The sequence below is a fragment of the Homalodisca vitripennis genome, chromosome 2 (genome assembly GCF_021130785.1).
Source record: "Homalodisca vitripennis isolate AUS2020 chromosome 2, UT_GWSS_2.1, whole genome shotgun sequence".
NCBI lineage: Eukaryota > Metazoa > Arthropoda > Insecta > Hemiptera > Cicadellidae > Homalodisca > Homalodisca vitripennis.
Window position 1 is genome coordinate 63,755,121 of NC_060208.1, and position 14,139 is coordinate 63,769,259.

Here is a 14,139-nt window from a genome sequence, read left to right on the forward strand (position 1 = left end):
TAATTAGGTTTTTTTTTTTTTTTTTCCTTCTGAGGGAAGAGGACATTTTGTCCCCGCACTTAGTCCTAAAAGGACCTTTGCGCCTCCCTTACTTTAATTTGTGCCCTCAAAAACCGAGGCTTTTGCAAAAACCAATCAGATTTAAGGGCTCCTGTTCTCTAATGTCCTTGGGGCTGAGGATATTTTTGCATAAGGAGAGATAAACATTTTGGATATTCTTAAACCCGAGGCTCTACTCCAATTCTTGTATCTTGTCCTCTTTTCCCAATCTTTAACCAGAGCTTTAATGTTGGAGAAGGCTATCCCACAACCTGGCTCAGGCCCCACCAATGTGGATTCTGCTCCCTTTTTGGCGAGGATGTCCGCTTTTTCATTCCCATGAATTCCTTCATGACCCGGCACCCAACCGAGTGTTACTCTGTTATTTGTTGCTAGCTCTGCTAGAGCATTCCTGCATTCCCAGACCGCTTTCGAATCAATCGAACAGGTATCCAGTGCCTTCAGTGCAGCCTGACTATCAGAGAGTATTAGGTATGATAATCCTTTTGTCCTCAACTGTGTGAGTCTTCTGGAACATGAATCTATTGCCATGACCTCCGCCTGAAAAACTGAGGCATGTCTTCCTAGGAGCACAGCCATGTCAACTCCAGGTCCATGTATTCCATATCCTGCCCTAGAGTCTAGGAGTGAACCATCGGTGAAAAACTTCAGGACTCCTTTTTTAGGGTAGGCCTCCCTTTTAATCCATTCCTCCCTACTTTCGATAGAGACCGTATATGGTTTTTCAAAGGAGTATTTCTTAACCATAGTATCAGATACTTTGGTTAGCATTTCAGCCTCAGGAAAATTTTCCAATATCTTTATGTGGCCTTCTAGGGAGGTAGCATTTATTACCTTTGTTCCTAGTAGCTTCATTGCGCTCATCGCAGCTGTTCTCATCACTTCCTGGCCAAGAGGAGTATAACCCAGGACCGCTTCCATTGCTAGTGTTGGACAGGAGCTCATTGCTCCCGTGATGCTTAAGCAAGCTAACCTTTGAAGACTCTGTAGCCTTTTTGCAGCTGTTGTTTGTTCGACCTTTGGCCACCACACTAGAGCAGCATATGTGACCATTGGTTTTACTATGGTTTCGTAAATCCAATATATCATTTTGGGTTTAAGTCCCCATTTGAATCCAAAGAGTCTCTTACAGGCCCCAAGGGCCATTATTGCTTTGGATGTCCTGTTTCTAATATGGGAGTTCCAAGTGAGCTTCTCATCCAGGATTAAACCCAGATACTTCACTTCCTTTGTTTGGTTAATGCTGATTCCCTCCAGGTTTAACTAATTAGGTTATAAAGAATCAAATTCGGTCTGTTAAAATTAATTTTCTGTCTACGATATTTCCAGTATTATTGTGGAGTTTGCCTTGTACTCCGATTAAGAAAATGTATCAACGAAAACCAATTTCGATCATAAAGCGTCTTCTTTCGGCTCTTTTCATTTACCTTAGATCTAACCAAATTCGATTACCTTATGTGCAAACATTCACGGCTTTGTACAATGAGTTGGTTTTTATAACAGCGTTTAATATTATTTTAACGTATAACGTCTTCTATGCAATCTGCATTACACTACTGATCAGCACTTTACTATAACAATTTTCTAAATTTTAAATGGAAAAAAATGTTTCTGCCTCTTTGATGAACTTCAGCTGAAAGTGTATGTATGAAACATCAACAACAATTTATAAATAAAAAATTAATTAAATAAACTATTTAAATCGGACCAAATCATGAATCTAAACCATTCTCGAATCCCCTTCAACACACACACAAAATTTCATCAAAATCGGTCCAGTCATTTAGGAGGAGTTCAATTACACACACGAACACAAGAAATATATATCTAAAATATATATATATATATAAATATATATATATATATAAATATATATATATATAAATATATATATATATATATAAATATAGGGTATATAGAGTGTTCAGAAAAGTGTGTCACAAACTTTTGTTGCTGGTAGTACCTACTTATCGTTCCAAACAAAAAATGTTCTATAAACATAGGTAAAGAAATCTCTAATTTAGTTGCTAGCTGCCATTTTGAATTATTTACAAAACTAATATTATTTCTTGAACTAGTAAACTACAGATACCAAACTTTGCATATAGTTAAAAAGAGGAAAGCTTAAAAAAAATAATTGTGTGATTTGCTTTAGTACTATAAAAATTGACAATTTTTACTATTGACAATTTTTAAAGTCAAATAAAAAACTGTATATTTGTAAATAATGTACAAGATAACAACCATTTTACATTTTTTATTACAATTCCAATGGTACTTTTTTCAACACAGTCAGTCAATCTATAAGCTTCACAACTACTTTAAAGGTATGTATGCATGAGCCAGGAGCAACAAACATGTCAAAACAGCTGACGCCTCTCAACTGACATTGTATCACTGTGCTGTACATACAAAAAAATTAAGTGTTAAATTTACTATTCCAGGAAATGTAATGATATTTTTATGATTATAATTTTTATATAGTGAATTTTGCTTTATGTAAATATAATTTTTAGTTTGTTAGAATTTGAACATGCTAATTTGGCTTGTTTGTTGCTCATTTGGCTTCTTTTATCCCAATGTATAGTCTTTGTGCTTTAAATAGTTTTAAGTTGAGTACCATAACTTTTTTTAATAAGAACTTGACTTTCCTCACCTTTAACAATGTTCAGTAAATGCACAGGAAAACCGTGTACATGTATAATTAACAAACTAAAAGTGGAGGAATGCCAATTGTCGAATATTTTGTAGAGGAAATTACAATGAGCATTAGAGGATAACCAGTTAACTGACGTGAAGCTTGCTGAAGGACTTAAGATACTGCAGGAACGCATCTGCAGTTTTCTAAGCTCCAGATAAACATTGTTCATTCATTTGTGAACTTGTGGGAATCTGAGCTTCTTTCAAATCTATGCAGAAAAAAAACATTATTCCACTTCTCATCATCCTTAAGAAAGATAAAAACCAACTACTGCAATTGACTGTCCAATTTGCGAGCAACACCGTTCAAAGAAGTAAGACAGTAAAGAACACATTGTAATTTTAGTAATCTATCAAATGAACTTTTATAAAACTCTGAATTTATATTGTTAAACAGGAGACTGACACGTATTCTTAAGTTACAATAAATCTAATTTTAACATTTTTTAGTTTTTCCATAATTTTATATTTCCTACTTTGACAGTGTGAATATATTAAACTTGTTCAGCATAATAATATAAAATGTATTTAAGTCAAAAAATTTAAAGTAACAACAGGAAGTTTTATGTTTACTTTCCAATAATTTAACTTTTTTTCCTTGGGGCGGTCTACTGCCATGCACTTAAGCCTCAAGGGCATTTTGCACACCATGAGGCCTACCAGTCTATGATTTCAGCAGTTCCACAAACCGCCGAAAACAACCTATCAGGACCTCCTGGGGAAATTCACCACCCTTGTCCAAACTACCAAAGATGGCATACCGCTCCCTTGCTATTGAAGGGCAATTAAAGAGTAGGTGCTCGGCAGTTTCATCCTACTCATCACACATTCTACAGAGCGGATCCTCCTGAAGGATGCCAACTCTGTGAAGATGCTTCCTCATTTGACCATGTCCCGTGATAAGACCTATAACCCGAGAAGACATTGATATATTTAGTGAGAGAAGGTCCGACGCCACTCTGGAGGAAGGCGACTGTAATACCATTCTCATGTCTGGATGCTGCCTCCACCTTCTCTCATGTTCCGCCCGAACCCATTTCGAGACAGCCCTAAAGGATTTACACCTTGGAACACCGCAGAATGGCTGGGGGCTCGTCATAATTGATGCTGAGCCCCGGTTGGCCAGGGCATCAGCTCTTTCATTCCCAGGGATCACCCCATGACCAGGAACCCAACAAACGGTCACATTGTTGATTCTGGCAAGGGAGGAAACAGCTTGATAGCAATCCCAAACTAGTTTGGATTTGATCACACAAGAGTCCAGCACCATCAGTGCTGCCTGACTATCCGTGAAAATTATTCGCAGACGAAAATTCTCACGAACACATTCCATAATGGCTGCGACCTCCACCTGAAAAACTGTTGATACGGACCCATAGGGACCACCAGCTCCCTACATGGTCTCACTCCCACAATTCCAGCGCCTGTGCCGCTTTTTGTTTTAGAGCCGTCTGTGAACCATTCAAGCTCCGCTGGTGGAAGAGGTTTCCAAGTTAGGTTTTTAAAAAGTTAGTTAACAAAGCCCAACTTAAATTAGCTTATTTTGCTTTTTTCCATAGCATTGTATTATATGGTATAATTTTGTGAGGAAATGGCCAGGATGTCTATAGAGTGTTATTGTAACAGAAAAGGGCAATTAGAATTATAACAGGTTCACCTTTTTTAGCTCATTGTAGACCTTTATTTACTAGTAAAGGAATACTCACAGTTTTCAATCAGTTCCTATTCTGTAACTGCATTAAAGTAAAACAAGACATTCTCAATTATCAGTTAAGAAGTTCTGTTCATGCTCATTTAAAAAGAAATACCCTTAAGATTTACCAACCTCAATGTAGGTTAAGGAAGGCCCAAAACAGTCTGTCAGTTTTAGCAATTATAAGTTACCTGTATCAAAACATGTAGATGTAAGAACTTTTAGGGCTGTGATACATAGCTGGTTAGTAAAAAATAATTTTTATAAATTACAAGAGTTTTGTGAAACAACAGTAGATGAAATATTTTAAATAATTATTTTAGGCCTATTTTACTCTTGCTGACCTGTGATATTAAATTAGAAACTCTACCTTTATTTTAATTTTAACCTTTAATTGTTTAACTGTGATATTAAAACTAGATTTCTTTACCTGCTCTCTTGAGTTTTTAATCATTGAATGGCTTGTTGGTCTTGTTTTTTAGTTATGTGTTTTTAAGTTTTAGTTCTTTCATTCAAGTTTTAAGGCTTTTTAATTCAGTTCGACATTTGTTGATTTTAAGCTACAGTGTTACTAATACCTCCGCCTCAAACTTAATAGGTTAGGCCTAATTGAAATTGTGACGTTGCCTTTGTTGTTTATTGTATGAACTGTAATTTGGCAATAAAAATGATTCTGATTCTAGTATTGGTATAACAAAATTTGAACTTAGCCAGAAATAATTAGTTACTCTATTTGTAGGTATCTTAACATTTTTAATAGTATTGTTTTATGCATGAAAGTAATATTTTTGTTTGGTGCTAAGACAGTCTTGAGTACAACATACAAGAAAATACAAAAGACATAGTCTGAATAGTAATACAGCAGTTACTGATGTTTAATTTTACCAACAGGAGGAGAATCGTCGAAGGCAAGCTCGGTGCCTGCATCACCGTCAACCAGTTCGACACGATTGTCAACCAATCACACACAGACAAACAACTCAACCACACCTGTTACAGAGGATGATGTGGACCTGGCGCTGTGGCAGCAAGATGGTCGGTTACTCCGCAACAGGGATAAACAGTGAGTTATGGCTGCACATAAATCAGATTTCAGCTCAAGGAAATCATAAAGAATATTGTTTAAGCAAGGATTAGTCAAAATTTACTCTTCTTTTTGGCCAGTATGAATTATAATTGTACATTAAATCAATGTACCTAAAATTATTCAATTAGAAAATTGTAGGAATTTACAATTTACTGCTTTTGTATTTCTTCAGTGTGCAATAGTTGAATAAAATGTGTTCATATTTCCCCCCTTTACAGTAAACATTGGATTTTACTGCCAGGAAGTCTTTGTTTTTATTGTATTTCTTGCACAGAATCAAAATTAAATATGTGTTTTATAGAATTTTATAATATGCTGATGTGAATTATGCCATTTTAAACGGTTTATTAAATCTGATAACTTAATCTACTTGACATAAAAACAGGACATAGTAGTATTGTTACCCTCAGTAAAATAGTACTCTTTAAAAATCTCATAAAATTGTTGTTAAGATTGATTTCAATTTTGTCCTATCATCCTCGATCAAGAATAAGTTTAGGAAGACTAGTCTAAATCACATTTTGTCCCATCCATTTCGTGGTTTAAAATATTGTTAACAAATTTGAGTGTCTTCTTTTGTTTCAGCTGTCAACATGTGGGAAATAGTCGGTGTTTCAATTGCTCATCCATCGAGCCATATGATGAGAGCTACCTACGTGAACACAACATCAAACACATGTCCTTCCACGCATACCTGCGCAAACTAACTGCTGGTCAGGACAAGTATGTACAACCACACTCCATAAGTAAAATATTGTGGGGAAATTACAAAAGTTTTGATTAATGAGTAGTTCTAAATACAAAGGATCAAATTAACAAGGAGGCGCTTTGGCAGTTAGGATTCATTCAGGTCTGCAATGAAAGTTTAAGATCAGTGGTTGTATATAATATATTTAATACAACCATTTATACTAGGTTTTCATGACAAACCTTATCAGCCAAATTTTAAACTTTACAGTTGAGTATGAGGCTCAGACATTTTTTCACATCAATTTTATATTATAATAGACATATGCCCCAGTGCAAGTTCCTCTTGTATCTTTAAATAACAAAGTTAGGCCCATAAAAATATTGTACTTTGTAGTCTATGGTGAAAGATTAGAAGATTCAGAATATCTCAAAATTGGCAAGTTGGTCAATACTTCCTTCTGGCATGAAGCCTTCAATATCTATAGCTGTAAATGTTCTTATCAGTCATTTGTAATTGTAAACTAAGGCAAAGTGATCCTAATAAACCTTAGACTATTGATGTTTAGACTATTTCATATTTCATCTCTATTATGAACTGATCTAGTATTTGTAGTAAAGCGTACATATGATACACATGTGTAAAAGCTGTTATTGAAGTATACATAAAGTAAATTCTTTACAATAAACTCATGTGAGAAGTACACATTGAACAAACGTATTTACTCTATTTAACGTCCGTACAGTATGGTCGTCAGCAGTTTTCCTGGAAATGCTGATGTCCATACAGTATAGACGCTCATTTTGATCGATATTTCAAGCTGCGTGTTTAACAAAAGTGCCTCATAATTGGATGTTGCGATGTTCGACAATCTCACTTATGGTCGATGTATTGTTTTTATGTTTACGTTTTGTATTTTATTATTCCATGGCTTTGAATAACAAAGCTCAGGCGATGTGGTCTAGCATTGGCGTATGTTTGTGTATGGTGTGTATAATAATTACATATTTACTATTTACAATTTCTTTTGTAAATAGTGTACATATAATTTTGAAGTTATTACGTGATAGTGTTATTCTAAGGTACTTACTTGTTATGGTTGGTCAACTAGAATTTTTTTGATTTTAGAACTTGACCATCGTTTAGCTTTTCCTGTGGGTTGGTCATCTAATACAGTGGAGGCAATTATAAAAACACTTGTCATCATTGTAGCTTACAAGTGTAATGTGTGCTTCTTATTCTGTTGATATTAGCCTCTTGTTTTTTCTGTAATACTTTTAGATGTATCAGGGGATTCAACTGTTGTATTCATGGACTGTTCCAGTACAACATAGCCTTGAACACCAAGTTCTGGATTCTTACCACTACTTCCTCTTCCCTGATATGGTTGTATTTGCACAGTGTATACTAATCTTTTTACAAGAATTTTGTAACCAAAGTGAATTGATTTACAGTGAATAATTGCTTTTGTGACTGCTATATTGTGTATGTTCTCAGCTACTTCTCAATACGTAAAAGTTCTTGACACAACATTATACCCAGAACCCAGAGAGGAAAATAATTGCAAAGAGCAAATGAGTAGTTTGTTGTTGTGAGCGACGTATTTCCTGTTTACATTATTGTAAAAGACGTATTTCCTGTTTCATGGGGTAACTGATTTTTGAAATCAACAATAATCTACATTGTTAAAAAAATATTGAAAATGTTTAACTAAACTGTAATCCTGGCCTTCAAACATGGCTTAATTAACTCTAATGCTGATTCATCAGAAATGTCTTTGTTTACCCTGTGTGTACCTTTTCAACTTTTTCAGTTTTTGTACGAATAATTGGCTGAATTTCTATTTTTTGCTTCTTTTTTTAAATTTAGTTTGTTTTACTTTATTAGGCTTTTTTATTATAATTATTTTTTGTTTTTTCTTATTTATATGACTCAAGAGTATTGTTTATAAATAAAGTACTTCTAAAGTGCCCCTTGTTGCAAATTTTTTCTGCATTATTGCTTTGTTCATTATCGATGTCTGCTTCTTTATCATATCTTACTTCAACCAAACCATCTTCAGTAATCCTACGCCTAATCAATTCACCACCAGTTCTGAGCTGATTGTCTGATGATGGCTCCTTGTCGTCATTATTGCCATCGATTAGTGTAGCATTGTCTATGAGATCTATAAAAATAGTTGGATCAAGGATATCATCAGTGTCTTCCAGAATACTCATTATCAGATGCAGTCAACCTCCGCCCACTAACATCAAATTTTAACTTAATTCTAAGACCACAAGTAAGTTCAAATTCCTAAACTAACTTAAATAGTATTCATACTTAAACTCAACACGTAAGTACGTTTTATCAATGAAATTCTGTTGTATTGCTTGTGGAGTACTTATTTTTGGAGTAACAGCATTCTGTATTGAAACATAAATCAAGCATAGCAGTAGACATAACCAAAGCTACCACAAACGAAAAACTGACAGTGTCTCAGATGGTGCAGTACGTACCGATATAACCACCTAAAATCTATCAATCCCATTTATACTATTAAACTTCTCCCCTATAAAAAAATACTATGTCAACAGTGGGCAAATATGGTATTAAGTGTTAGTTTTAAGTCTTTTCTGGATCGTGGAACAACATATTTTTAAGGTTCCTGTGTTTAGATTTTTCTATCCATGGCCGGAAGCACGTAAATGTAAGTGAATCAGTAAGTGGTATTGTGCAACTTTAAAATATTGAAAGTTATAAATCTGTGGATTGTGTTTATTTAAAGCTGTGAACATTTGCAGAGGAAAGTATGCAGCATTAGAAGACATCACATGTCGAATCAAGCCAGGACCTGCTTGTAAAAAACATCCCCCCTGGCCACGAGGTATCTGCTCATTTTGTCAGCCCAACGCTGTCACTCTGAACAGACAGGTGAGTGAAATCTACATTATGAGATTCTCCTTTATAGGACCCGTTAGCTAACTTATACCAGGGATAGTCAGGCTTGATTGAATTGATCACAAATCTTGTCATGTGAAATTTGTATTATTGTCCAGTCAATGTGACTACTTGATAACGATGTTTAGAATTAGTGTAGATGTCCTGTGTACTCTTGTCATTATTTAAAGCCCAAATATCCGTAGAAAGAGCTATTAATATTGACTCCAGTCTAAACTACTTAAGTGTTGATGTATTATTGGCTGACAAAACTGAGTCAATCATCATTTTGGTTGAGATCTTCCTCAAGATATCTTGCCACATGATGCATTCACATTTTTTCATTGAGTTAGGTTTCATAGCAATGTTTAAATGATAAAAATTACAGTGAAGTAGGGAGGGTACTACACAACACATGAGTGCGCTGAAATCAAACTTATCACTGACTTTCTATTTTTGTTTTGTTTTCTTTTTACTGTGTGAATAAACTTCATGTATTTTCCATACTGTTTAACAATGAACCAAATAACATATCATGTGATACTTTGATAATATTTTCTGTTACTACAGGGGATTCACATTCAAGTTGTTAACAGCTCAGTAAAAAAAATACAGCTAAAATGGTATTTTATATATATAGTTTTGTTTTTACTCATAAGGAGAATAGGATAGAAAGTTAGGTGTCATAGAGTGGTAAAATTTGTATCACCCAATGCAAACATGTGGTTACAAACCAGTTCTCTTTAGGGGGCATACTGGACTTGGAGGGTTAACCTAAAACTTCTCCCATTGGTTTTCTTTACTGAGCTAGATTTTAATTGTGCACGGAAATAAAGTATACAAACTATGCAGAGTACCTGTTTGTAGAATATTCTTATGTTATGAATAACATTGTTAGATATGACATCTACACGTATAGAGGAACAATATTTATGAAATCGCCATACTTTAAAGGTATTGCAGGTTTAGTGCAAAATTTTATGTCTCAAATATTATAAAATTTTCAGTGTATTTGAAAATTGTCAGGATTTTTGATCCTGTTGATTTGTTTGCTCCAGACGTACCGCCATGTAGACAATGTGATGTTTGAGAACGCAGAGCTAGTAGAGAGATTCCTGCAGTATTGGAGAGTCTCTGGTCACCAACGATTAGGTTTCTTGTATGGAAGATACGAGACTCACGCAGATGTACCCCTGGGCATACGAGCTACTGTCGCTGCCATCTACGAGCCCCCTCAGGTACTCTTACTAAATAATAAACAAAAAATTTGAAAATGAAATAAAACTTCAAATAGTCCCAATTTAAGTTTATGTAATTTCAAACTTAATTTCTTTAAAATGAATAGTATGTAATAAATAACAGTGATGTATTAATTCTTAATACTAGTTCTTGGCTTCATCAGTTTTACTGGGAATAAAGAGAAAATGTTTATTCCTAGGTCCTGTGATTGTTTGTCATCTATATTTATATTTATCTACAGTTATTTATGCCATATCTAATTTAATAATCTTATAGAATAATAAGGCGGTATAAAGGAAGTCTAGAATAATGTCCAAGCCACATTTTAAAAACTCATTGAATGGGTAACAGAGCCTTGGACATTTACATTGTGATGTATTAAAAATATCGAAATACGTTTTGAGAACTGGTGTCTCTGCTCTTTTTTTCAAGTGTCAAATCCCATAAAATAAACTCTACAACATAAGGTTAAGTGTGCAAGAAAGTTAGAAAACCAAAAAATGAACATGCCAAAGATAAACTTAACAACAACCAACCAGTGTTCTGTAATGTTATATTTCATGTTTACATCTTGATGTACAATATTTTTGGTCATTAAGTTTGGCTGGAACACAATGATTCATTATTACCATGTCTTTTGATTTGTAAACATTCATACATGATTTTAGTTATAAATATATAATTTGAAGGAATAACAGTAATATAAATATTTTCCATAGTTAAAAATTACAATACACATCTTGTGTCTACATTTGACATTGCCAAGTGTTACAATTCAAATAACTTGTCCAAAAGTTTCTTTTATTCTATGATAAATATCCATAATCCTATTGTCCATTCAAATGATCCATCATCTATAATGAACAAAGGAATATAGAGATGTTGAGTGTTAAAGAGAAGGGCAGCCACTAGTTCTCAAAACAGTGTGTCCCAGTAAGAATGGCTTATTGTCTTAATCTTGTTTTTTTTTTTAATTATCAATTATTAATAATACACTTTTAAAGCCTAGACTGAGTGCCATAGTAGAAGTTAAAAATGTTCATCATGTTTTCAGCACTTTGCAAGCCTTAAACAAAAAAATTATTGTCAGGAATTGGAATTTTAGATTATAGTAGTATTATAGGAAATATTAAATAATAATCGCAACAAGTTTTCATGAGGTAAATTAAAACTGTGTGGAAGTTGCACACTAAATTTATAACTTAAACCTCCTTATAAGCATGGTAAGATCAATATTTTTTTTTAAACCAAAATAAAAAAAATTACCTCAATCTTATAAGAAACAAATATCTGTATTTAGTTTTTTGGTAGTGAGTAGTATGTTTTAGTAGGAATAATCTCACAAAAAAGTCCTAATTGGACAAAACAAATGTTTTAAATATATACTCTTTGTAATTCTGAAGAAAACTGTGTAGAGAACTAACGTTTAAAAAAAAGGTTATTGTATAGCTGATAAATTGTGCCTTTTTGAAAAAATAGTATTGTTTTAATGTTCAAGTTTTTAATTTTTATTTGGAGGATCAAAATAAATATATTCTTGAAAATCAAAACTTTTCTACTCTAAAATTTAACATTATCACAATAAGCAATTATTTTTTGTTTTCAGATTTTAATTGATTTTGGGCTGTATAAGCTTTCAAACACGCCATTAGATATGAGTTTAAATAATAAATAGAAATAGAGAAAAGAAAGGTAATCGTTTATGAAAATCTACTGATTTTGCTTACTTGTAAATTTAAATTTCTAACCTGAAAAGGTAATAAAAATAATGTTTTGATATTTTTCATTTCTGTATATAATTAGTATAGTTAATAAAAAAGTGCATATAAGAAATGTTACAATAATTGTCCAAAAAATGTCATAGATGTCTAGTTACACTTGTTTACCTTCAAGCATAGAAAATTAGCTAAATAACACACTGCATAAACACTTCACTATACTTTATACACACTATCACATTGTTTAGAAATCTACTAACAATTAATTTACAAGCAACAGAGAACATGCAAACTGAACGTGAAAATGGTGTGGCATGGCTTCACAAATGGTCCTTCCATCACTTTTGTTTTGACAGAAATGTGAGATTTTCATTGCTGCTAACTTGAAACCCAAAATAACTTTGCCATACATCAATGTATTCAGTGTTTCAATAGCTAACCAATGATCTTTTTTCACAACAACTGCTCAATAAATAAATCTGAAAGTAAAGAGTTATTGATTGCATGTCAATTGGAAGTAAATTGCAATGGCTAAAAGTAGGTGCTTTATGACTGAAGTAGGCGTGTCAGACCTGTGTTTAGGTTTATATATATATATATACATACTTATATATATATATATATATATAAGTATGTATATATATATATATATATATATATATACATACTTATATATATATATATATATATATATATTTATTTATTTATTTATTTATATGCTTTTACTTTGAGAGTTGGTGCCTAGAGGCTTTATATATTATTTTTAGTACAGTAATTTACTAAAAATAGTATATATTTATATGTATATGCACATTTTTTTCTTGATCAGGAAAACAAGGCAAAATCAACTATTGCACAACAATTACTAAGAAGGGAGTAAAATATAACGGCTATAAATATACACTTTTTGACATAATTTCTTGATTGTGGCAACAAGACAAACTCACCATTGGCATTGGAAATATAATAATTCGTGTGAACCAGTGCTTATACACATGAAAAGCCTATGAAATTTGTGCGAAGCCACGGGTAACTTGCTAGTTTTTCTTAAAACTGGGTGGTGAATCTACTTGTGATTTTAGAACAACTTCATTCATTATTCTATATTTTCTAATCTGCAGTTCCTTAAAAACTAAATGTCAAAATATAGGTAGATACCATAGTTAGTGTAGAAACATAGCTAAGAAAGATGCAGTTTGCAAAATGAAAACAAATAAAGATGAGGAATTTGTTGTAGGAGAGTTCAAGGGATCGTATACAACTTCTCCCGGATGAACGAGAACAACTGGTAGAAGATTTGGCAGCACAGTTGGGGCTTCGAAGAGTTGGTTGGATTTTCACAGATCTTCTACCTGAGGACCTTCAGAAAGGAACGGTTAGTTAGAATAATGTGAACTGTAAAGAACTGTACTTAAGTAAAGTAAATTAAAGTTGTACGGTTTCTGTTAGACTTTTGCTGTAGTAGTTTTACTAGGAATAACAGAGCTATAATGATCTATTTTAAGTGAGACTGAATCCAAGAAGGGTAGGTATTCCGCTATCCTGATCTTAAAACATTTTACAATCGTTTTCACTCCAGTTGCAATACTCATTATTGTTTTAGAAATTATTCTTAATATTGTGTTTTAAAAGACATATTTAATGTTTGTCACCTATTTTTGCCTTTACTAATTTTGTTGACTAATAATAAAACAATAAAGAACCTAATGTATAAATAGAAAATAGTCAACAATATGAACAAGTATATAACAGTTTGGCCATATATGCATGTACAGAGTTAAATACTTTTGTTTCAACCAAGCTTTCTCAGGCAACTTATTAAAAAACTTAATTTTCAAAAAGTTGTGGCTTCTTTTACATTTTTCTAATTTGACTGAGAGTATAACAATCATATGATTTTTCCTGGTGTAATAAGTGAGAATATCTTGTCTGGTTGTAAAATTAGCTAGTAATTCTTTAACATTTATGGCAGCTATAAAGTTTTTAGTAATTAACACTTTCACTGCTGCTGTATACTGAGCGAGACCAACTATTC

General features: G+C 33.0%; 1 protein-coding gene across 2 annotated transcripts in view; it reads left to right on the plus strand.

The window, feature by feature from the left end:
- LOC124354069 (nuclear protein localization protein 4 homolog) overlaps window positions 1-14,139 on the plus strand; it is an 85,746-nt gene that overhangs the window by 15,105 nt on the left and 56,502 nt on the right. For both annotated transcript variants that reach the window (XM_046804250.1, XM_046804251.1), the window contains exons 4-8: window positions 5,345-5,516; window positions 6,126-6,263; window positions 9,012-9,141; window positions 10,206-10,385; window positions 13,342-13,479. In XM_046804250.1, the coding sequence (XP_046660206.1) occupies window positions 5,345-5,516; window positions 6,126-6,263; window positions 9,012-9,141; window positions 10,206-10,385; window positions 13,342-13,479 (758 nt within the window). The remainder of the gene's footprint in view (window positions 1-5,344; window positions 5,517-6,125; window positions 6,264-9,011; window positions 9,142-10,205; window positions 10,386-13,341; window positions 13,480-14,139) is intronic.